General features: G+C 55.4%; 3 protein-coding genes across 11 annotated transcripts; 1 reads left to right on the top strand and 2 right to left on the bottom strand.

Annotated features, from left to right (window-relative positions):
- Positions 1-3,062: 3,062 nt before the first annotated feature.
- REPIN1 (replication initiator 1) lies at positions 3,063-8,353 on the bottom strand. 3 transcript variants are annotated; one of them, XM_043589862.1, is made up of 3 exons: positions 8,183-8,353; positions 7,296-7,493; positions 3,063-5,878 (listed from the first exon to the last, which is right to left on the bottom strand). In XM_043589862.1, exons 2-3 carry the CDS (start codon positions 7,450-7,452, stop codon positions 4,167-4,169), a joined length of 1,869 nt encoding a protein of 622 aa, XP_043445797.1. In that variant the 5' UTR covers positions 7,453-7,493; positions 8,183-8,353; the 3' UTR covers positions 3,063-4,166. The 3 variants fall into 3 exon arrangements, with proteins under 3 accessions (XP_043445797.1, XP_043445796.1, XP_043445799.1); XM_043589861.1 differs by having other exon boundaries at positions 3,063-5,881; positions 8,183-8,352; XM_043589864.1 differs by lacking the exon at positions 7,296-7,493 and having other exon boundaries at positions 3,063-5,881; positions 8,183-8,350.
- Positions 8,354-19,166: 10,813 nt separating this feature from the next.
- On the top strand, positions 19,167-22,742 carry RARRES2 (retinoic acid receptor responder 2). Of its 7 annotated transcripts, none has more exons than XM_043589871.1 (6): positions 19,167-19,273; positions 20,258-20,504; positions 20,708-20,812; positions 21,762-21,857; positions 22,081-22,206; positions 22,389-22,504. In XM_043589871.1, exons 2-5 carry the CDS (start codon positions 20,331-20,333, stop codon positions 22,195-22,197), a joined length of 492 nt encoding a protein of 163 aa, XP_043445806.1. In that variant the 5' UTR covers positions 19,167-19,273; positions 20,258-20,330; the 3' UTR covers positions 22,198-22,206; positions 22,389-22,504. The 7 variants fall into 7 exon arrangements, with proteins under 7 accessions (XP_043445806.1, XP_043445803.1, XP_043445802.1 ...); XM_043589874.1 differs by having other exon boundaries at positions 19,227-19,340; XM_043589873.1 differs by having other exon boundaries at positions 19,240-19,945.
- On the bottom strand, positions 22,638-24,045 carry LRRC61 (leucine rich repeat containing 61). Its single transcript, XM_043589866.1, has one exon. The coding sequence runs from the start codon at positions 24,043-24,045 to the stop codon at positions 23,266-23,268; it is 780 nt and encodes a 259-aa protein (XP_043445801.1). The 3' UTR covers positions 22,638-23,265.
- Positions 24,046-24,076: the final 31 nt, after the last annotated feature.

Below are 24,076 nucleotides of genomic sequence, written 5' to 3'. Positions count from 1 at the left end.
TGGTGGCACTTGGCACTACGGTACACCAAGTCTTAGGGTGAGAAGCAGTACTTGTCTCGCGCGACCCGAGAGAAATCGCCCTCCGCACCCCGCGCTGTCCCAGGCACGTCGTGGGCGCGTGATGGACGATCCTGGGGTCTCTGCGAAAGACGGAGACATCATTAAATCCAACCCCCTCGCTTTCTCGTCAAGAAACAGCGGTCTGAAGAGGTCACGTTCTTAGGTCGAGTGCCACTGCTGATTTTTAGAGGCAGGGTCCAGACGACCAAGGAGGATCTTCAGGAAAGAGAATTTTCATTTCTACCCACACTAATTGGAAGCCAAGGTTCCTTTATACCAGAGTCCTGACAGTGCTGCCTCAAGCCAGCTAGGTCAACTCCCACCGGCAGGATGCTCTCTGGAGCTGCCTAGAAACTGCCTTTGAGACACGAGGTTGTTAAAAACATAAGCTGGCCGCTCTCTCTCCGAGACTTCCTACAAATCTACCGTTAAGCGGGTGGACCTCATTCTAATTACTCTAAAGTTGCCTACTAAGCATTTGCCACGGCCCCAGCTATTGTTTAGCCGCCTAACAATAGATACTGTTGGACTGAGATTCTGTCAATTTTGCCACTAACTTCTGTGCAGTTTTTACAAAAGATACTTTTCTGTCGCTGGACTTTGACTTAACTGTAAACGAGTTAATAATTTCCTAGTTAGATACTTACCTTCCTGGATTTTTGCAGGACCCAAATTGTTCAATTGTCTATGGAAGCATTTATAAAGCATAAAACCCTACACAGAAGCCACTCGGCCAACCTTTTACAGAATCCCATTCGTCTCTTCATTTTGATTGCCTACTGAAGGTTTAACAAAGGCTTGTGTAATTCCAGTATGCTAGTTCCCAGATCTGCCACTGGTTATGAATGAGAAGACCACTTCTCTCTGGACATGGTTCCTCCTCTAAAGAGTGCAAGACTTCCTCCAGATTGACATTTCACGACCAAGAGTATTTCAAGGACCAAAAGAATGAAGCCCATCTGGGATCCTATTTGCATTAAGAAAAAAGAGACAGACGGAGCACCTGGGTGGCTCAGTTGGTTAAGCCTCCGACTTCGGCTCAGGTCTGGATCTTGAGGTTTGTGAGTTCGAGCCCTACACCAGGCTCTCTGCTATCAGCACAAAGCCTGCTTCTGATCCTCTGTCCCCCAGTCTGCCCCTCCCCCATTTGCATGCACCCATAAGCTCTCTCTCTCTCTCTCAAAAATAAATAAACATTTTTTTAAAAAAGGGAAAAAAAGAGAAAAGACAGAATGGGGAGCAGGGAGGAATGGAAGACTTCCACATTTAAAAAATATATGTCTGTATTATTAAATTTTGAGAAGATAATTGAGTACTTTTGTGACTGTAGAAGAAAAGGGGGGAAAAGAAAACTGGACACCTCGGAACAGAAGCATAGCTCCTGTCTGCAGAACTACGGCCCCTCCAGCCTGAGCATTTCCTCCTTCAAAACTGCTGTCAGCAGCGCGCCATGCTGAGCAAGGATTTGGGAACCACCTGGTCCCCCAAGGGACCCAGAAAGGACCCACGGACCCAGCTCTGTCACAGCTTTACCAGCCCTCTCAAGGCAACTTCTGTGGCTCCCCCTTTTTCAGGGCACTTGGGTGGCTCAGTCGGTTAAGTGTCTGACTTTGGCTCAGGTCATGATCTTGGGGTTGGTGAGTTCGAGCCCCAAGTCAGGCTGTGCGCTGATAGCTCGGAGCCTGGAGCCTACTTCAGATTCTGTATCTCCCTCTCTCTGCCCCTTCTCCACTTGTGCGCCCTCTCTCTCTCTCAAACACAAATAAACATTTAAAAAATGTTTAATAAATAAAGATGATGGTTTTTCAAAGTCAGGAGCCCTGGTCAGATCCCCTCTCCCACATGCTTTTCCCCAACCCGCAAGTAAAAACCCTAGATGCCTGAGGACCTGTCTCCTGCTCCCTGCCCATCATCTCCAGACATTGACCTACTTTCCTGCCCTCCCCCCCAACCAAAAATCATGGTTCCCCTTCCCTTGAAGCCCTGGGGTCCCATAAAGAGAGATACTGGAAGTGAGGCATCTTGAGACAATGCTTCCAGTCTCTGAAAGATAATTTGCCATTTACCACACAGGTTTTTCAGTGGCTCCCTACCCTCATAAACCCGTATGAAACTTGGAAGCTATCTACTTCCATCCTACACGCTTGGGATGGGGGAAGTCCCCATCGTCTCTGCTGTCATCTGCATACACATACACGTCCTCCCCGGACTTGGGCCTCTTGGAGGTAAGGACAAGATCTTGTCTCGGTAAACCCCTAGTTTCCATTGCGACATCAAGACCATGGTGGGCATTTAATGATGATCTGCCCCCAAAGCAGCAGCATACTGCATTCACCCGATAAATAGGTGGCAGGGGTCAAGAGCACAGGTTCCAGGAGCCACACAGGCCTGGGTTGAAATCTGAAATCTGGATTCTCAGTCATGTGCCCCTGAGCAAATGTTTTCACCTGTGAAAGAAGAGCACCTACCACACCAGGATTACGTGAGACGGTTTAGGTAAACTTCTTTGCGAGGTGCCACTCACATAACCATACTGCGGTTATTATTATGCGCTGCATGCTAGGTGCTGGATCTGTGCAGAAATTACTAAACTTGGCGGGAAAAGGGCCTCCCGATATGTGTCAAAAATAGGCACCCAAATTTGCAGGAGACAACCGGTGCAGGGAAGCATCTGTAGTTCCAGATGTGGGGGGCTGCAGCGGGCCAGCCTCGAAGGCACTGCAGGACATTCACATCAGACCTTTTCCTCCTGATAACTGGCACCAGACAAGTCTGACTCGACCCCACAGAAAGCTAGTCCCCCGGAGAACCAGTCCCCACTGCGGGGTGCGCCTGGCCTCCCCCCGCCAGGAAGAACTGGAGGCAGGGTGCAAAGGAGCCCGAGTGGGGCACTTGTCCTGTGGCCAACCCCCGCCCCCAAATTCCCCTCCTCAGAGCAGAGTATGCTGCTGCTCCTTCAAACTACACAGCTCCCCGGGAGAAAGGAACACTCGGCCACCAGCTCTAAAACCAAATCTTTATTCTCTAGTTTGAAAAGGAGGGTAAGCGGTTGTTCCGTTTCATTCCAGAGAACAGAAGGAGCCCCGGTAGGTAGAAATTACAGGAAAGCAGATTCCATTCATTCTAAGGAAGAATTTCTAACAATTAGAATTATCCTACAATAGGACCAGGGCCTCAGGAGGTGGGGACTACCCGTCACCTAAGTGTTCAAGCCGAGACTGGGCATCCATGCCCTAGAAAGGCTGGAAAGGAACCTCACCCCTATCTTCCTGCCGGCTGACCCTCCATTATCAGTGGGGCGGTCCTTTCCACCATGTTGAGTTCCGGAAGGAGTGGAGGGTTGGGGTGTTCAGACAAAAGCCTGGACACAGGGCTGCTGACAGTCAGGGGACGCTCAGAGCGCCGGGAGGGCGGGGTGTTGACGGTGGGGAGGGACAGGGTGGAGCTGAGCGCTAACAGCAGATGGGTCTCTGTCAGTCCAGGTGCCTATGCAGGGGCAGGAGGAAGGGGACAGGGTGGGACAGGTTACAGCAGCACAGCCTCACCTCTCAGTGCTGGAAAAGGCCCAGGTGCTGCCTAACAAGGCCAGCAGGTTCTCCCAGGTGTATCCAGCTGGTCCACTTTTCCTCCCAAGTGCTCATTTACTAAGGACTGTACCACACCTGCTTCCAAAAAAAAAAAAAAAAAAAAAAAAAAAAAAAACCAGCGGAAGGAATTCATAATAAAGGACAAGGACATTAAGGCGTTAACACCAGAGGGGAAGGGTCTTCTTCCTGCCCCCTGGTGGCCCCTCCAGCCAGAGGGCTCTAAGGGGTAAGTGGAGCTGCTATTGCTACTTTTCCAGGGCACAGGACAGTCAGGACAGAACCTTAGCAAACACCAGCTGGAGGCCAGGGTCCCTGTGCCCCGGACAGTGGCCTCCCCGGCCGCAGGGGGGCCAGACCTCCCTCTCTACCAGGGCCCCCAGCTCACTGGCTGCCTCTCCCACCCCTCGCCTACACCAGCAGCAACCTAGGGGCCCCCCGACGGCCCAGGCCCACGGCAACGCTCCCCTGTGAAGGGCTCCCGGGGCCCCCTCGCCCTCAGCCTCCGCAGCCCCTGCCCTCTCAGACATCATGCTTCTTCTGATGGGCCAGGAGCTTCTCCTCGTCGTCAAAGGTCTGGCCGCAGATGGCGCAGCAGAAGGCGCCGTCCCGGATGTGGCTCTTGCGGTGGGTGATGAGATTGGACTTCTGGCTGAAGCTCCGGTCGCAGTCGGGGCAGGCGTAGGGGCGCTCGCCCGTGTGGATGCGCCGATGGGACACCAGGTTGGACTTCTGGCTGAAGGCTTTGCCGCAGTCCGGGCACACGTAGGGCTTCTCGCCGGTGTGGATGCGCCGGTGGGCCGCCAGGTAGGGCTTGTGGCGGAAAGCCTTGCCGCAGTCCGGGCAGACGAAGGGCCGCTCGGGGGCATGGTCGCGCCGGTGGGCGGCCAGGTGGCTGCCCTGGGAGAAGCGGCGCCCGCACTCCTCGCAGGCGAAGGGCCGCTCGCCCGAGTGCACCCGGGAGTGCGCCACCAGGTGCGTCTTCTTGCCGAAGTTCTTCCCGCACTCGGCGCAGGTGAAGGGCCGCTCCCCGGTGTGCTGCCGCTGGTGGGCCCGCAGGAAGCGCTCCAGCCGGAAGCTGCGGCCACAGTCTTCGCAGCCGAAGAGCGAGGGGGACGCGGCCGCCGGGGCCCGCGGGGGCGCTCCCGGGGCCTCGGGCGCAGGCTCAAGGGCGGGTTTCAGCGGGGCCTCGGCGGGGGGCTCCGACGAGGCCTCCTGCGGGCCGGCCGGAAGCTGGGTGCTCCCCGCGCCGGGGACGCCCGGCGCGGACCCTTCGGACCGCTTGTGGATCTTGCTATGAGACAGCAGGTTGGGTTTGTGGCGGAAGCGGCGCCCGCACTCCGTGCACGGGTAGGGCTTCTCGCCAGTGTGGATGCGCCGGTGTGAGGTCAGGTAGGGCTTATTGGTGAAGCGCTTCCCGCATTCGGGGCACTGGTGGGGCCGCTCGCCCGTGTGCACGCGGCGGTGGGCGATCAAGTTGGGCTTGTGCCGAAAGCGCTTGCCGCAGCAGGCACACTGGAAGGGGCGGTCGACCGCGTCTCCACCGGGCCGGGGGGCGGTCACGGCCGGGCGGCCCCTAGGCCGGGGCCCCAGAGCCTTGGCTGCTGCCTCCTCCAGGGCCTCGGCTACGTGAACCCGCTTGTGAGCAACTAGCTGGTCCCACTGGGCAAAGCTGCGGCCACAGTTGCCACATATGAAGGGCCGGGCCTCCGGGGCTGGGGGGTGGCACCTCCGCGCGTGAGCTCGAAGCTGCTTTTGTCGCCAGAAGCGTCTCTCACATTCAGGACAGGCGATGGGCCGCTTTGCGGCCGAGTGGGCTCGCAGATGCAGAACCAGGGCCACCCAACCTCGGAAGCTCTGCCTGCAGAGGTGGCAGGCGAAGCCCAGATCTGGGGTGGCGGCGGCATGGACCTGGCAGTGCAGCGCCAAGAAGGGGGCGTGCCGGAAGCGCCGGCCGCATTCAGGACAGGGCAGGGGCAGGCGGGCCTGGCAGTGTCGGGCGTGAAGCCACAGGGCCACCCAGCCGGGGAAGTGCCTTCGACAGTGGGCACAGCGATGGGCCCTGCCCGGGGCTTGGCTGCCCGACGGGGCCACGGAAGTGCCTTGTAACCTCAGCCCGCGGGGCTCCTTCTCCAGGGTCGGGGGCAACTTCTGGGAGGGCCCAGAGAGCCTGGGCTGGGCTGGGCCCATGGCCAGGGGGCCCCTGCAGCGACGTTCCAGCATGGGTTCTTCCTCTGCTGAGGGTGGAAAAGTAGTGTCACTCTGGGGATCAACTCATCCTGCCCCCGTTCCTCCCTGGCCGACCCCAGGCCCGAGAGGAGCTCAAATCTCTGAACTGCTAGAGCCCTTGAATCAGGACTACCCTTCTATTGCCTTCTGTGTTCTGCGTCAGTTCAGTCAGGGGCTTCCAGATACCATTCCAAGTGTATTTGTCCTAAGTGTTCATGAGCCTGGAAACTACCAGAAGGGAGGAACTCTGACACTTCTTGGAATCCCCCTCGTGGCAGTCACCCCGGGTCTGGCATGGAGTAAACACTCCAGCGCTGGCTGCACAAACATTCCTGCCTTAGGACTCACCAGAAAACGCCGTCCCCTCTCCCTCTAGTGCTTTCCACTTTTCAAGTGCTTCCCTGCTGCCCTCGGCTTGTTTCTACGATTTCCTCTTGCTACCTTTGAGTAGCAACCTTGTGAGGCTGGATGAACAGACATTATTAAGCTCCCTGCTTGACAGATGAAGCAACTCTGAGGCATAAGAGGAAGGAGGGAACTTGCCCAAGAGGACACAGTAAACCAAAAGCAGAACCAAGACTAGGGGACAGGCCTTCTAAACTCCCAGTTAGCGTTCTTTCCTCCAAAACACCGGGGTATGTACAGCTCCCACAGAAACTCCTACGGCCCTTATCCTTTTTACCCTCTCCCGGGCTCTAAGCGCGCCACAGGGGAGGCATTTCTGGCCTCCCTAACCTCAGTGTCTCAGGGCGGAAGCCTGGAGAGCAAGAGAGAACAGCGCTTCTGGGGAACAGGAGGGCAGAGCTTGGATGGTACTCCCAGGACTGCAGAACGCCAGGCCACTGTCTGTCCAGGCGGTGCCCACACTCTGCCTGCCTGCCCCCCTCCACCCACACGCGATTAGGACATCGCGAGAAGGAAAGCGCCCATGAATCCAAGGAACACCCACAGCCTGTTAGCCTCGGGCCCGGATCCCTGCCTCCCCGGGGTGGTAGCGATTACTGGGGCAAGAGAAGGGGAGGAAAGACAAGACTGCAATCTGGGTCCCCTGCCAGGTCATGCCCCAACCCCACCGGGGGCTGCCCCACATTCAGCTATTCCGCGGTGCCAGGGAGCCCAGATTCCTCAAGAAGAGCTTCCTATAGCCACTGAGGGGTGGATGGTAGTTAGCCTCTTAATGGACCTTCACTGCAGGGTTGCAACCTCCGGACACATCCTCCCTAAATCCCCTAGAGCAGAACTCCTCTGGAGGAGCTCAGACGTGACTCATTCCCCACGGCCAGACTGAGCACAGGGAAGAAAGACGCTGGTACGAGAATGTGATCCTTCCCCCCTACAGGTGACTTCCTTCCTCCAGGAGGAGATCTGAGCACTGGGGCTGTGGAATGGTGTGGGAACCCAACAAAGAAGGCCAGACTCTACCCTGCAGACCGTAGAGCTGGAGATGAGGCTTTTTCCAGCTCCTCCGGGGGATGTTCCTGGGGATACTTCTGCGGCTGTAGCGCCTGCTTCGGCCCACACTCTGGTAGCCCCCAGATGTCAGAGAAAACTGCAGCAGTAAAGACACCCCTACCCCCATGGCAGAGCTCAGACCTCTGAGCGCAGAGAGGCCAGCCTTACCTGCGGGGAGGGGAGAGAAAACACGCGTGAGGCTCTGAGCTCCTCTAGGGCAGTCATCTTTGTGTCCTCGCCAGCCACAACCCCCTCCCCCACCCAGGCTCGACACCCCGCCCGGCAGGGGAACCTTAATGGCTACTGGATTAATAAATGAATGTGTCCCCTTCACCAAGGAAGTACACGCCAGCGTTCGGGGGTCATTTCCTCCACTGGTAAGGTCACAGCACGAATTCTCCATGCTGATGGCCAAAGGCCGGCCGATGGCAGAAACTCGGGAATCCCTGCTGGCTCCCCTTCCCCCACCCTCCTCCCAACAGGAATTCCAGGCCCGTTTCCCAAGGGGCTGCGTAGGGCGAGCTAGTGTGGCCAGGTCTCGGTCACAATCCCCTTGCGCCTTCTGGACGGCAAAGGGTCGTGGAGACCCCACACCCCCCTTTTGTTTTCGCGCGTGTCCCCCGTCCACGTCGCGAACATACGGCTCCGCGCACCCCGAATGGGCCCTTTCGGGTCCCCACGCAGAGCGCACCTCGCGGAGCCTGTGCGCAGGTGCGCGGGCTCGGCCCCCCCCCTTCGGTCCAGCACTGTCCGCCACCCCCCCAACACACACACAGCGCACACACAGTCACGCGCCCGGCAGGTAGGGCCGCCCGCCTCGGGCCCGCGTGGAACCCCGCGCCCTGCCCGGGACGAACCTCTCCGGCGGGGTGCGCGGAGGCGCGTCGCGCGTCCATGAGGCCGGAACGCCGGCGCCGGCGGCCGCGCTCCCCACCCCGCGCGGCGACAGCGGCAGGTTCGAGTTCACAACTGCCAGGCCCGGGCCCAGCCCCCCCGCCGGTTCCCAGCGCCACGTGACTACAGGAGCTGCCGAGGGTCAGTCGCGGGCTGGGGCCGGCGGCCGCGGCCGGAGGGCGGGGCGGGCGGCGGGGCCAGTCCCCTCCGCACCCCTCCTCCCAGCGCCCCCTCGCGGGCTGGGCCGGGTCGGGGGCGGCTGCCGGGAGCCCGACTCGGTAGCCATGGCGACCGCAGCCCGGATTTTCCGGGACGGGCCCGGATCAAGTTTCCCGACCCTTTGTCCCTACGGAGGACACGCGTCCCTGCGCGACCGCGTGGCCGGGCCGCGGTCCCTGGGCTAGACCCGGCCTCGTTGGCTTCTTCCGAGAGGGCGCTCGCGGCCTCCCGGCCACCCCTGCCCCGCTGCGGCCGCCGTCGGCCACCGCGACCTCTGGCCTCGCTGCAGGATCGAAATACCCCTGGCTGGGGGCGGCGCGGCTGACCCGAAAGTCTGGCTTCTGGTTTGTTCACGAGTGGAGAAAGGAAAGGCCCGATCGCGTGAACTTTACAAAGGGAATGCCCTCAATTCCAGAAATTACCACGAGCAGGCGTTCGCTGCTTCCCGGGGCCGGGGGCATGGGGCCTGGCTCAGGGACAGCTCTCGCACCGGGCATTTCGCTTGGAAGCGCGCGGCAGCCGGTTGGCGAGTGCGGAGGCAGGTGCGAGCCTGCGCCCGTGACTCACCGGCGAGCAGGTGGCCGTGGCTTTCCAAACCATACACTTCCTGGGGTTTCCAGGCTATTACAGTGTCATGCACTTTTGGGCTTTTCAACAAAGTCAATGTTAAGTATACAATCATTTTTAAAACACTTAAATCTGTTGCAACAGTAGGAAATAGAATATAAAAATCTCTCCTACTCTTAGATCCGTTACATTTCGTGTTTTGGTATGTCTCCTCCGATGTTTTTTCTATGCTTACCTATGCATGTTTGATGTGATTAGGATAATGCGATGCAAAAATGTATTCTGCCCATTTCTCCCATTTTATTGGATATTCTTTTATGACATGATCCTTAATGGCAGAATAAATGTACAGATACATTTTCTTGTTTTTCTATATCACTGATCATTATAGATTCATCCTTTATCGTACATGCCTGATTTTAAAATTCTAGGAGTGGGCAACTGATGGGTCAAAGGCCCAGTATATTTTTTAAATGTTTTCTAAATTACCTTCCAGAAAATTTTATTAGCTTTCCCTTGAGAAATGCCCATTTTTCCATCTTATTGACAACACGGGCTATTTTTTTTCAAATTTAAAGTCATTGTCGGGGTGCCTGGGTGGCTCAGTCAGTTAAGTGTCTGACTTTGGCTGGGGTCATGATCTCACTGTTGGTGAGTTCAAGCCCCATGTTGGGCTCTGTGCTGACAGCTCAGAGTCTGGAGCCTCCTTCGGATTCTGGGTCTCCCCCTCTCTCTCTCTGCCCCTCCCCTGATCATGCTGTGTCTGTGTCTCTCTCCCAAAAATAAATAATAAAACATTAAAAAATAAGTAAATAAAGTCATTGTTTCTCATTGTTTTGAATTTCATATGTCACTTCCTGGCATTACTAGGATTCCTGGATTACTAGTGAGCTGACTTGTTTTTTCACATAGTTATGTGTTGCCTTGCCTTTTTGTTTTTTTTTTTTTTTTTTTTTTGGCGAATTTGCTTATGTCCCTTTGCTCACTTTTCTATTTGTATGTATGTGTTTTTTTTTAAGTAGGCTCCACGCCCAGCACAGAGTCCAGTGTGGGGCCCAAACTCATGACCTTGAGATCAAGACCCCAGCCAACAACAGTTGGTCCCTTAACCGACTGAGCCCCCCAGGTGCTCCTCTATTCGTCCATTTTTAAAAGCTGGGAAATTGGTTTTATTTCACATTGGGGGCTCATTTCTTATAAAGTAAAAGACTTTCATGGTTTCTGCCTTGGGTGTCATATATAGAGCAGCCACTGCACCCCAAATTAAATTTTATGTGTATGTTTTTATCACAGAAAATAAGTTTTAATATCTAATAATGTAAGTACTCCCCCTATGCACAGATTTCTTTTTTTCCCCCAAAAAAACTTTCTTGGCTACAGACAGTCGTTTATTCTTCCAAATAAACTTTAGAATTTGCCCATATTTAAAATTTTTTGTCAATATTTTAAAATCCATTTGAAGAGATTTGAGATTCAGGTCCCTGCATTTGTTTAGGTCTTATTTTACTTCTCATAGTCAAGGTTTCTACTTGTAGATTAAATGTAGGGGCGCCTGGGTGGCTCAGTCAGTTAAGTGTCCAACTTCAGCTCAGGGTATGATCTCACAGTTTGTGAGTTCAAGCCCCGTGTCAGGCTCTGTGCTGACAGCTCAGAACCTGGAGCCTGCTTCGGATTCTGCGTCTCCCTCTCTCTCTATCCCTCCCCTGCTCACACTCTGTCTCTCTCAAAAATAAACAAACGTGTAGACAAAATGCTGGGCCAGCCCAGAGTAATTGTGAGATATCCATCAGTTCATGGCTAAATGTGATACATCCAAACACTGCAATCCCACAAGCATCCTCAATGGGAAATTCCTTCACAGACCCTCCAAAGTATCTTCCTCTGTTGGTAATCAGAGTCTCTTAGTCGAAAGGCTCTTCACTGAAGTCCATCAACTACTCCCTCACTCCCTGGGCCCCGATGGAAGGAGTGTCTTCCCGCCCAGTCGGGAGTTAAGCACCTGCTGTAACTTCCTCTTCTGGCAGAGCCAAAGGAAATGATGGGTCCCTTGCTCTGCAGAGACGAAATGAACACAGGAGTTGCGAGGGATTCCCTGACTTTCTACCAGCCAGGAATTCTAGGCCTTGGTATTTGAGACTTCACCCCTCAGTATGCCTTAGAGGAGGATGTAGCAGGGGAGGAGGATGTAGGGGGGAGGTACAGCAGCCAGCCAAGTGGCCTGCCCCGGTGGAGTAGCTCTGATGTGCTCACCAGAGAATGATGGGGCTGGACAGGGTATAGGACCCACCGGACAGCAAAAATTGCCAGGGGCTCAGGGAGGATCCCCCTTCCCCTCCAACGGTGGCTGGCTCCCACTACTGGATTAGATGACAAAGTAGGTGGGCATGCCAGGGGATGAGGGGAACCATGTCTCCAGAAATCCGCCTTGAAGAGAATCGAGTATTGTTTAAAATGTTTTGTTAGGCCATAGCATCTCTTTTTATTGTTTTTTATTTTAGAGAGAAAGCACGTGTGCAAGCGGGAGAGGGAGAGAATTTCAAGCAGACTCCATGTCCAGGGCGGAGCCGGAGACGGGGCTCGATCCCACAACCCTGGGATCATGACCTGAGCCAAAATCGAGACTCAGACGCTCAACCCACTGAGCCACCAGGCCCCCCAGGATCAAGTATTGTCTGGAAGCCGTCCTGTATCTGCAAGAGGGAAAACTGCATCCACCTCTCGCAGATACACTGTCCCAGCCGTCCCCACTGGACTCACTGGACATCCAACAAATAGGGAGTCAGCGCCTGCCGTGTGCCACTGGGCCACACGCTCACCCCTTCACGAGCCACACAGAAATGGCCCGCGCTATTTCCCATGAAAGGATGTTGAGAGGACTCGTAGCCCTGGTTTAGCGATGGAAATCTCTCTTGGGGGATAGTACTTAATATGAAATGAAACCAAGCAGTTGCTGACAAATTTTGAATGGATGGCTATTGAAAAGCTGGAGAGAACGTCACTAACACAACTAACACTTGTTAACTCTGGCTTGAGACAGCTTCCCGAAGGCAGACTGGAAACCCTCACAGGGCTCAGTCCAGGAGTTTGCGGGCAGCCGGGGGAGGAGGCTGAAAAGGTCCCAGCAGACCTTGGTGGAGGGCATGCCTGCTGGCCCCGTGCACCTGCTCAGGCAGCCCTCCATCGTGAGCCTCCCCCATGGGGATGTGGGCAGAAAGCAGCCGCGGCCCCCACTGAGGAAGGCCCTGAGTGTCCCAGGCCAGCACCCGGGCAAAGGAGCCTGCTCAGTGTCGTGGAAACTCCTCAGGAAAAGATCAAAGCACCCCTCCTTGTGCAAGGCAAGGCGGTGCTGTAAGAGCAGCCCCAGACAGAGGGCAAAGGTCCCCCCCACCCAAACTGCTGAACCAGACCTTCTCCTGTAGTGTCTGTTTTTTTCTGAAAGGAAAAGCACAGAATTGGTCAGTAGGAAACCAGGTAGAGATCTGATTTCCTGCGGTGAAGCCAGTTCCCCGGGCGCCTCCCAGCTGTGCCCCCTCACTGCCCCAGGCCCTTCCGCCAGCCTCCCCTACTCTCCCCCTCTGCCCCAGGCCCAACCCTGGGCCAGCATGGCCCTTTATTTGGAAACCTCTCAGATGGCCAGTGTCTCTCTCGGGTTCCACCGGGTCTGACCATGCCCGCCTCTGTCCCTGGCCCCCCCCACCTGTCTGGCTGGACGCTGCCCAGCCACAAGAGCCCAGTCCCCCCATGGGGCCTTTGCCGTGGCGGTTCCATCCGCTGGGATCACTCATCACTTCCCTCAGATCCCAGCTCGAGTTTCCTCTCCTCCAAACGCTCTTCCCAGTGAAAGGCCCTCCTCTCTGCACCTGTAGGAGCTTCCTGGGGCCTGCTGTGACAAATTACCACCAATCTGGTGGCTTAGGACAACACACGTGTTCTCTCGCGGTTCTGGAAGAGGCCAGAAGTCCAAAGTCGGCTAGGGCAGGAATCGAGGGGTCGGCAAGGCTGTGTTCCCTCCGGAGGCTCTAAGGGAAAATCTGGTCTCCTCACCTCCTGCAGCTTCTAGAGCTGCGTCCTGTGTTCCTCGGGGCTCGGGGCCCCTTTCTCCAGCTTCCAGGCCAACAGTGTAGCGCGCGTCACTTTGGTTGCCACATCTGTCCCTGTTGGAGTCAGAGCTCCCCCTGCCTCTCTCTTGTGAGGACTCTTGTGATCATGTGTGGGGGCCACTCGGACAATCCAGGCTAATTGCGAGGGCAAATACAAGTTAAAAGTATGAAAAATAAGTTTTAATTCTCCCTGGTGCAAAAAGGGACAGACTTTCCCTCCCCACCCCTTCCCCTAGAGCATTTACTTGAGAAAACTCATCATGGTGGGGCGGCTGGGTGGCTCAGTCGGTTAAGAGTCCGATTTCAGCTCAGGTCATCATCTCCTGGTTTGTGGGTTCAAGCCCCGCGTCGGGCTCTGTGCTGACAGCTCAGAGCCTGGAGCCTGCTTGGAATTCTGTGTCTCCCTCTCTCTTAGCCCCTCCCCCAATCGCGCTCTGTCTCTCAAAAATAAACAAACATTAAAAAAAATTAAAAAAGAAAAGTTGTCATTGTGAGTTTTTCTCTGCCCCTTGGAGATGCATGCAAATCCTTTTAAAAGCTACCACAAGCCTCTTGCCAGCTTTGCAGCCCAGGCCTCTTTCCCAAAGCCCTGGGAGCCACCTCTCTGATATGTAAACATCAAGGAAGATGGTGACCCTGGGTCCTGCTGCCTCCCCGCCACCCCCCCCCCACACACACACCCAGGCAGGAAGGGTGGGAGCCTGACTTCTGTGGGTCCCTGGCTCCAAGCTGCAAACCCACCTCCTGCCATAAAGATAGGAGCCGTGCATTTTTCCTTTGCATAAAGGCAATTAGCAAACACAGGTGGCTACCCCAATCACCAGGTGAATTCAGGATGAACTACGGGTGACAAATCCGGGAAGGACTAGTTACACTTTATCTTGAGTGAGTGAGTGAGAGTGTGTGTGTGTGTGTGTGTGTGCGTGTGCGTGTGCGTGTGTGTGCATCTGCTGGGCTGTGTAACAGGGTGAGATCTCTGTTTTCCCGATCTCTTAGCGGACTGCCTGTAATGTACATCTCTTCCTGGTTTCTTGTTTATTCGACAAACTGTTTTCTTTCTCTTCTGCCTTTGAGGAGAGTTTTTGCCGGGTTGGTAGGAGATTTTGTTGTTAATTATCGCTCCCCAACATAATCTCCCCATCTCGAAATTCTTAGCCTACTCACATCTGCAGCCCCCTTTGCCATATAAGGTAACATTCCTAGACTCCAGCCACTGGGACCTGAGCAGGGATCAGAGGGTCTTTATCAGCCCCCCACCGGCTCCTACCCCATCACCTGCTAGCTGCCCTATTCGGCTTTACTGTTCTGCATTGCTCTCGTCACCCACGGGAAACCGTTTAGATATGTACTCACTTAGAAAGCAAGGATCTGGCCTGTCTTGTCTACTGTAGCCAGCCTCTAGAAAGGCTTCAGGTTCATGGTAGGAACTCTGTAAGTGCTGTGGGCCAAATGACTGAGAAAACAGAAGAGCTCCAGCCCATGCTGAGTGAATTGGATTAGAACACACAGGTGTGGAGGCAGCATTCTGGATCAATCGTTTACCAGCAAACTTCAAACTCTCCCCGCCTTGGCCACTGCTTGTGAAGCAGATGACAGGAGTCTCACAGAACTCTGAGAGAAAAATACCACTCTTCCTCATAGGAAAACTCCAATCAATATGTGAGGGAGGCAAAAAAGAAGACACTTAGGAGAAAACTTGGGTCTGTAATTCTCCCCCTTGAAGGACTCTGACTGTAGGTAGCAGTGCCTCAGACATATTCTTTTACCCAGAACATTATTCTAGAATGACAGGAACGCGAGAACCTTTGAGGAGCCTCTGGCTCTGAGGGGAACCGATGCTCAGTGGGAGGAGGACGCCTGACGTCCTGGGGACCACGTTTACCAGCCGCTTGGTGATTTGCTCTCAGGACCACACGCTGCCAGGAAGAGTGGCAACAAAGCATTTTGGCGTCTGAGCCAAGAGAGGAGGTACTTGACTTTCCCTGGAGATCTCCATTTTTACCCTTTCCAGGTCAGATCACCTCTATTAGGATGATGCCGGGTCTATTTCTACTCCCGACTGGCATCGGGCTGTGTCTTCTTCAACTTAATTCAAAAGGTGGATTTGGAAGCCTGTGGGTATCCATTCGTGGTTTAAAAATCTACTAAAAGCCAAGCTTGATTTAGAAACACAAGGAAATTCTAAATAGAATCTCTGTGAAGCCTTTGCAGTTCAGCAGAAGCAGGTGTATGTGCAAGTGTTTCCTTCCTGCAAGGGGCACGCACCACTCTGCGTGTTCACCAAATACCGAAAGTGCTACCTCCGACCTGAGCTCATTCCCACCCAGACTCCTCTCAAACAAATCCACGTGGCAAGTCAGAACGTAAAGCCTGGTTTCAACTCAGAGCCTTTCTCCTCCGTTCCAAGACCAAATCTGGGTCACAGTTAAATTCGATGCCTTCAGAACTGGCCAATGAGACCTCAGATGTTCTCAGAAGTGGTTTGCCTCAGCTGTCTTAAAACATGAGAAGAGTCTCCTCTAAACGGGACTTAAGAAGGTTTGTTTTGAGGACGTTATTAGGAATTACAATAGTACGGGCGCCCGGGTGGCTCAGCCGGTTGAGCATCCCACTTCCGCTCAGGTCGCAATCTCACACTTCATGGGTTCGAGCCCCGAGTTGGGCTCTGTGCTAACAGCTCAGGGCCTGGAGCCTGCTTCGGATTCTGTGTTTCCCTCTTTCTCTGCCCCTCCCAGGCTCACGCTCTGTCTCTATCTCTCTCTCAAAAATAAGTAAACATTAATTTTTTTAAAAAAAATTACAATATAACATCATTAACTGCTACACAGTAACATTCCATTAAATTACTACATTCAACCACATTATACAAAATACAACTAATTTTAAAAGAACATTTGGAAAGTATTTAGTTTCATAGCTTCTAAACTGCTCTAAGAACCTTCCACTGGTGGAGACGCTGTTTATTATCTGTGCCTGCCCTGGTTCACAGTTCTAACAAATGTGTGCAGGGTAGACAAAAATCATTGTAACAGATTGGCATGAGTTATGGGTCAGATGGAGCTAAAAACACTTCTTACAGTCAAACCATAAATCAAAAAGTGACCATAGGCTACCGCAAGTATGTAAGAAAAATAATTCTACAGCCTATTATTTGAAAAAATTGGTAGAGGGGCACCTGGGTGGCTCAGTCGGCTGAGCCACCGACTTGGGCTCAGGTGGTTCATGAGTTCGAGCCCCGCATCAGGCTCTGCACTGACAGCTAGGAGCCTGGAACCTGCTTCGGATTCTGTGTCTCCCTCTCTCCCTGCCCCTTCTCCACTCATGCTCTGTCTCTGTCTCAGAAATAAATAAACATTAAAAAAATTATTTTTTTTTTTTAAAGAAAAAATTGGCAGAGAACTGGCGAGGGGTAAAGGACCTAGCTTGTGCTCACCATCTCCATCTAGTGGTGGATCCCTGCGTGAGGTTTAATGGACTCCATGAGGTCTGTTGGATATTCAGCTTGGTATTTGCCTTCTGACCACTTTGATTTAGAAAAATAATTTTGCATCATGAAGCTGACTCTTTAAATGTACTCCATAAAGGTGCAAATTCCTTGTATTAGTTTGCTGAATTTTCTTGAAAGAGTAATTATAAATTATAAAATGTTAATGGCATATTAATATTAAGGTACTTCCACTGATTAAAATCCAAGTTTCATTTCCTGCCACGTTAAAACATTAAAAATGTCATCCCGATCTCTTAAATATTTTTTCCAGATAAAATACAAGATTCACATGTTGATTCTTTTGTTTTAATGTTTTTCTTTTTTAAGTTTACTTATTTATTTTGAGAGAGAGAGAGAACGAGAGAAAGCAGGGGAGGGGCAGAGAGAGGAAGAGACAGAGTAGCCAAGAAGGCTCCGTTCCGCACTGTCAGTGCATGGAGCCTCATGCGGGGCTCAAACTCATGAATTGTGAGGTCGTGACCTGAGCTGAAATCAGGAGTTGGATGCTTAACCGACTGAGCTACCCAGGCGCTCCCATATGTTTATTCTTTTTTTTTTTAACGTTTATTTATTTTTGGGACAGAGAGAGACAGAGCATGAACGGGGGAGGGGCAGAGAGAGAGGGAGACACAGAATCGGAAACAGGCTCCAGGCTCTGAGCCATCAGCCCAGAGCCTGACGCGGGGCTCGAACTCGCGGGGCTCGAACTCGTGGACCTCGAGATCGTGACCTGGCTGAAGTCGGACGCTTAACCGACTGCGCCACCCAGGCGCCCCTCCCATATGTTTATTCTTAAAAAGTTAATTTTGATTCTTTTTCAGCCTAGTATTAGCCATCCTAGCCTCATTCTTTGGATCACTGATTATTGTGTCGTATAGACAAAGACGTGGCTTTTCTAATAATCGGGTTGAGTGCACAGTACCAAGTCTTAGGAAAGGATTTCTTCTGTACGTGTGTGTGTAGGTTTGCTAGGGCTGCTGTAACACACACACCAGGTGGTTCAAAGAGTAGAAAGTTATGATCACAATTCTTGTGGCCAAAAGTCCGAGGTCAAGGTGTCCACACGGTTGGTTCTTCTGCAGCTCCTCTACTTGGCTTGTAGATGGCTGTCTTCTCCCTGTGTCTTCACGTGGCCCTCCTTCTGTGTCCTAATCTTTTCTTATAAGGACACCAGTCATACTGGATTGGTGTCCCCCGCCCCCCCCCATGACCTTGTTTTACTTTAATTACCTCTTTAAAGTCCAAACTCCAAATACAGTCACATTATGAAGTACTTGGGGTTAAGACTTCAACATATGAATTTTAGGGGAACACAATTTAGCCCATAACTCTCGCTCTCTCTCTCTCTCTATATATATATATACACACACACATATATAAAGTACATTGTATATAGTGTGTATAAATAAAAATAGTTCATGAACTCTGATTAAACATGGTGGATCACACATGTGTTTATCCCTACTCCCTTCCAAAACTCCATCAAAACGATGGTAAATGAATAAAAAGATATAAATTCACAAGGAGAAAGAAGCCGGGAAGGAGACAACCATGGTTGAGACACAGAACCTGTTCTACAAGCCGGCTGGGAAGGAGCCGTGGTAACTGAGCTACCAGAAGCCAAGGGTCTTTCTGGTACCCCCAGAGCACATGGCAAAGGAAGCTGTCAGCTCCCTGTGGAGAAGCACAGCAGGAGTGAATAGGGAAGGGGAGGAAACTTGTGCCAAACCCTGGGCCATCAGTCGCTTTCCACGTATGTCCTCATTTAATCCTCAAAACAAGCCCGTTGCGTGGAGTTTCTGATGGCCACCTTGCAGAGAAGGAAGCAGAAGTTCCGGGGATTTGGGGGGAGGGTAAATGAGACCCTCTGTTTGGGGTAATTAGCCTAGGGCCTGGAGCCAGAGAAACGCCAGTGCTGGTCCCCGGCCCACCAGGTCCCAGAGCTGGTTCCTATTTGCTCAGGATGCATGGCGGCTGAGTGGTATTTGGACAGTTTCCCCCTCGTCCCACACTAGCCTGGTGAATTCCATCACACCGTTCCGAGGTGCCTGCGGGCTCGCACGAGACCTCTGAATCTATCAGCACCAAGGATGAGACACGCAGGATCAAGACTGAACATGTTTGCTGGTGGTAACTCACTGGACACCATACTCCTCTCTCTCCGTGTGGCCTCGGAGGCAGGGGGAGGGGTCGAATGACTCCTGAGGCCTCATCGGGTTTAAGGATGTCTGTATTTGTGGGAAGGCTTTCCCGAAATGTGGGTCTGAGGATGCTGGGGACTGGTCACCCAGGAGGGGCTGAAGAAGAGGGCAGCCCTACAGAGGCAGGACAGGGGGCCGGGCAGTCCCATATTCCATGGAGAAGCCGGGCCAAGACCGCTGAATGCTTGGGCTCCTCAGCCAAGGGGAAGTGGAGGGGAGGGTGGATTGGCCAGGGTTGGGGTGAAGGTCAGGCGGCAAGTCAGGGCGGGGAAGCGGGAGGGTGGATGGGAGGTGGGAGGTCTCCAGGGCTGGCTGCCTATCCTAACGGGGTGGGGAGGAGCCTTGGGAGGGCTGGGAGCTGGAGCGGGGTGTGGGAGGAGATGGGGGCCGAACCGGATTGGAGGGTGGGGGGCAGGAAGAGGCTGACAGGCTTGCCACAGTCGGCCAGAAGGGCAGCAGAGGCCCTGAAGCAGAGAGGAGGTGAGGAGGGGAGAGGGCCCCAGAGGCAGCTAGGTGAAAGGAGGGGCCACAGGGAGCAGCTCCAAGGGTGAGATCCGTCAACCCAACTGTCCATCTGTCCGTCCATGAGCCTTTGCTATAAGGCAACACCCTGGTATCTTTCACCGAGGGGGCTTCTGTTTCCACATCTGTAACCTTCTGGTTCTAAGACCGCCAGTACACCGGAGTTCTGGGGGTGGGTCCATGCCTCAGGCAACCCCAGTCATGGGCTGGGGTGGGCTGGGGTGGGCTGGGGGACGGGATCAGAAGGGCTGGGAAAGGGGTGGTGGGGGAAGACCCCAGAAAAGAAGTTAAAGGAGACTTCTGCCTAAAGAAGAAAGCCATGGTAGGGTGGAGCTGAGACCCCGGTTTGGTTTCGGGGATCAGGGCTACGTAGGGCCAATGGCCGCAGGCAGCCCCAGCACAGGGAGGGTTAAGCATCCTCCGGGTTCCCACCCTGCTCTGGGCCCCTCCCTTGTGTTTACGTCCTCCCAAAAATATTCTGCCTCCAGCTGGCCTCCTTCAGTGTCCTGCCCCTCCCCCTTGAGTTAGCCTTGGGGGCCCGAGGGGGTGCCAGGGCCAGGGCTCCCAGGACTATGAGGGAGCCAGCAGGCTCGGGCGTGCTGGGGCAGAAGCGGACCTGGAGAGGCTGAGGTGGGGGAAGCAGAGAGGAGCTCTGGGGCAGCAGGCAGGAAAGGGGACTGGAGACACACGGGGAGAGAAAAAATGCTTTAGGAAACAGTGAGGCAGAACCGTGGTAGTGGGAGACAGGAGGGCTTCCCAGGCTCTTGGCCTGAGGACAAAAGCCAGCTCAGCATCTAGCCGGACAAGGCCAACTGTGGGCTGAGCTGGATCCAGGGCAAAGTGGGGGGTGGGGTGGAGAGGGGAGCAAGGACGAGGGGAATACCAGGGGAGTCTGGACAAGAGGGCCACTTCCTGCCCCTCCACCTCTGCCTCCCCCACCAGCTGCAGGGCCCGGGCTGGTGGCTCCTCTGGCTGAACACACTCTCTGCAAGGCCAGGGTGACAGAGGTGAAGCCATGTGGCAGCTGCTGATCCCCGTGGCCCTGTGGCTGGGCATGGTGGGCCTGGGCAGAGCGGAGCTCACGGCGGCCCAGCAGCGGGGCCTGCAGGTGGCCCTGGAAGAATTCCACAAGCACCCGCCTGTTCAGTGGGCCTTCAAGGAGATTGGCGTGGACAGTGCCACAGACACGGTTAGCGGCACTGCCTGGGGAGGGGAGGGGAGGGGGCAGGAAGCAGGTGCAGAAGTGCTTGGGCTTGAGCACCCAGTTCTCCAGAGGCACCGGCATCCCAGCCGCCTTCTCAGATGTGCTGTTTCACGCAGGGGAGGAGGGGCAGATCACATCTAGGGACTGCTGGGCCACTCAGCCGGCTGCTGGCCTTTGTCTGTCGGCAGTTCTTCCCTGCAGGGACCTTTGTGAGGCTGGAATTTAAGCTCCAGCAGACGAGCTGCCGGAAGAAAGACTGGAAAAAAGCTGAGTGCAAAGTCAAGCCCAATGGGGTGAGTGAAGGCCTGTGTGTGTGTGTGTGAGAGAGAGAGAGAGAGAGAGAGAGAGAGAGAGAGAGAGAGAGAGAGAGATGGGGGCATTCACTCAGTGCGAGCATATGTCATCGGGGTCCAGCAAAAAGCCCTGAGGTTGGGGCAGCCTCCCTAGAGGCCGACCTGGCTGTGTGGGCCCCGGGCCATGGCACTGTGGGCGGCCAGGGCCGGGACAGGCAGGAGCAGAGAGGACAGATGTTCTTCAGGGAGAGTCCTCCTCCTGTCCGAGCTCCTCTCTCCGGCTTCCAGTCACTGGTGGAAGAGGCCCACGGAATGGGGTTTGCCGGGTCCCCATCCCAGGCCCGGTGAACTCCCCACTTTCGTGAGTCTTCAAGTAGACACAGCCCAGCCTGGACTGATTCGTAACAGGGCTTGACTGTATTCTGTCACTTGGGGGGCACAGCCCTTGCCACGGGGGAGTCCCCAGGCGGGGAGTGCCATGATCTGGGAGATCCAGTGCTAGTTCTGGCCCTCCCAATCACCAGCCTGTGACTGTCAGCTCCTTGAAGGTCTCAGTTCCCTCCGTCTGTTAAGGGAGGGACTGGATTCTACCAGTGACTTTTTCCAGACTTTTATGTCATGACCCTTGTATTCAAATCAAATCCCAGAAGAAAATACAAATTAATATATCAGTAGAGTGGCTCTGGTCAAAGTCCGGTGGGGAGAGTCCATCTGGGGAAGGAGTCCTGCCTGCACACACACCATTAGCTTGAGAGCTGCAGGATGGGCCCGACTTGTGAGATCTCCCCGTCCTGGGGTGGGCCTGGCCCGCAGGACCCCTCGCCTCTCCGCCCTACAGCCTGCTGGGAGCACCCATCCCCACGGCACGCAGCCCCCAGTTTCCACCCCGCCGGGGCCACAGGACTGCCCTGACCTCTCTCCTCCCCCGGCCCCATGCTCCCCTCCCCAGAGGAAGCGGAAATGCCTGGCCTGCATCAAGCTGAACTCTGCAGACAAAGTCCTAGGCCGGATGGTCCACTGCCCCATACTCACGCAGGTCCAACGGGTAAGAGTGGGCAGAGGAGGAGGTGGAGAGGAGCGGGGAGGAGGATGGCAAGGGGGGGAAGGTGAGGAAGGGGTGAGGAGGTTGTGAAGGAGGGTGGGGAGGGGCTCTGGGCCTGGCCCCGCTATTCCCTAAGGGATGTGGAGGCGGGCGCCACCCTCCCCGGGGCGCCGCTGCGGGGACAGCAGGGACAGCCATGGGCCTGAGCCGCTGCTGGCGCTGGCAGGAGCCTGAGGAACAGCACGAGGAGCAGTGCAGCAGGGTGGAGCGTGCAGGAGAGGACCCCCACAGCTACTACTTCCCGGGACAATTTGCCTTCTTCAAGGCCCTGCCCCCCAGCTGAGGCCTGCTGGTAGGTGGCCAGGACAAGGGGGACTGGGCGGAGCCGGGACAGCTGGGCCAGGGTGGGGCCCAGGGAGGCAGCGGGGATGGGGGGGGGAAGGGGTAAGGATTCAGAGCCTGGGAAAAAAGCTTGGACCGACCCAAACAGCCTCCCTCACACCCAAATCTTAGCTTCTCTTTCCTTTCCTCTAGAATTTTGTCCCGCTTCCCGGACAGCAGGAGGTAACCAGTGAAAGACCCACCTCCCATCCCCGCGCCCAGGGAGGACGATCCCATTATCCCCGAGCTAATAAAACCGCTCTCCCAGATTCGTGCTCTCCTCCTCTTGTATGGCCTCCTTCTCGGCTCAACTGTGGGAGCGAGGTCTTACAGGAGGGACAGGAGACTTCCCGTCTGTGCTGGGGAAAACGAAACTCATGCATGAATGACAGGCAGCGATGCTTCCGCCAACAGAAAGATTTAATAGGGATCAGTGAGGGTGAGGATGGGCAGCGAAGGCTCCAGGGTCCCACGGGACAGGGGGGACCACAGCAGAGGGTCGTCTGAACAGGCAGCTTTGCAGGGTGGAGGACGCCAGCTTCGGTGCTCTGCCGCGTCCTCTCCCCAGGACTGGCCGGGAGAGCAGACGAGCGCGCCCTGCCTTTCTTACCTTTAACCTTAGGAAAAAGCGCCTTTCTTCCCTTAAGTCTCAGACCCGCGCAGCCACGGTGGCAGCGGCCGAGGACGCGGCTCAGCACACAGCCTCCTCCCCAGCTGCACAGCGCAGGTGGCAGACAGCCTCACGCCACCAGCCGCTCGAGGACGGTCCTCACCCATGCTAGAGGCCGCGGAGGTGGTGTGTCCTTGAAGTGCGTGGAGGGACAGTATGGGATCTTCCTTGAGGTGGGGGTAGGAGGGAGGGGCTGCTCTTAGGAACACAGGTAAACAAAGAGCCCAACTTGCGGCCCGGTGGCCAGCGTGATTAAAGCGCACAGACGCGTACCAAGGCAGGAGAGGAGACATGGGCAGCCGGGCCACAGCGTGCCAACCCTAGGGTCCCGTGCCCAGCTGTCACGGGCCAGGGGCATATTCAAAACACAAAGGACGAGGCGGTGGCCGCAGGGCCGAGCGCTTGCTCAGCCCGGGCCAGGCTGTCGCTGGCCTGGCGGTCCAGCTCGTGGCACTCCTGCAGCGTGTCCCGGAACTGCCGGCACGCCTCCTCCAGGATGGAGCTGCTCCGGGGGGGCCACGACTCCCAGTACCCTGGCTCTACCCAGGGCTGCGCCTCAGCAGCTCTCGGGCCCGGGCTGGAGCCGGGGCGCAAGGAACTGTCCAGGTCCCGGCACAGCTGGTAGAACTCACTGCCACGCCCGGTCACGCGCTCGCCATCGATGACCTTCAGGCCGGGCAGCAGCTCTCGGACCAGCGTGGAGTAAGAGGGGCTGGCGCACAGCGGGTTGCCGAGTCGGGCCAAGGGGTCCCGGAGCCGCAGGCACTCGAGGCCCCGCAGGCCGGCCAGACACTGCAGCTGCCCAGGGGTGGCCAGCAGGTTGCCCGCGGCATTGAGACTCTGCAGGTTCTCGCAGGCGGCCAGCGGCTCCAGCCCCGTCAGCCGGTTGTCGGAGACATTGAGCACCACCAGCCGGCGCAAGGAGGCCAGCGGGCCCAGCTGGGTGAGCGCGTTGCCGGACAGGTCCAGCCACTCGAGAGCCAGGCACTCCCCCAGGCAGCCCAGGTCCACCAGCCCCAGACCCCGAAGCTTCAGCAGCAGGATGGACTCCAGGGCGAACTCACCCGAGCGCGACTTGAGCAGCTGCGGTGTGACGCGCGCCCCGTCCGCCTCTCCTGGCTTCTCAGCCTGGGGCTCCATCAGATGCGGTCCGTCCAGGCGGCCCAGGCCC

Source organism: Prionailurus bengalensis, chromosome A2 (assembly GCF_016509475.1).
Source record: "Prionailurus bengalensis isolate Pbe53 chromosome A2, Fcat_Pben_1.1_paternal_pri, whole genome shotgun sequence".
Taxonomy (NCBI): domain Eukaryota; kingdom Metazoa; phylum Chordata; class Mammalia; order Carnivora; family Felidae; genus Prionailurus; species Prionailurus bengalensis.
The sequence above is the reverse complement of the archived record's forward strand: the minus strand, read 5'-3'. Positions and strand labels throughout refer to the sequence as shown.

Coding starts and splice junctions, on each gene's coding strand:
- REPIN1 (XM_043589861.1), bottom strand. CDS start 7,452: ATGGGGGTAGGGGTGTCTTTACTGCTGCAGTTTTCTCTGACATCTGGG. Junction 5,882..7,295: donor CCAGCTCTACGGTCTGCAGG/GTAGAGTCTGGC, acceptor TTCCACCCTCAG/CAGAGGAAGAACCCATGCTG.
- LRRC61 (XM_043589866.1), bottom strand. CDS start 24,045: ATGGAGCCCCAGGCTGAGAAGCCAGGAGAGGCGGACGGGGCGCGCGTC.
- RARRES2 (XM_043589868.1), top strand. CDS start 20,331: ATGTGGCAGCTGCTGATCCCCGTGGCCCTGTGGCTGGGCATGGTGGGC. Junction 20,505..20,707: donor TGGACAGTGCCACAGACACG/GTTAGCGGCACT, acceptor GTCTGTCGGCAG/TTCTTCCCTGCAGGGACCTT. Junction 20,813..21,761: donor GCAAAGTCAAGCCCAATGGG/GTGAGTGAAGGC, acceptor TCCCCTCCCCAG/AGGAAGCGGAAATGCCTGGC.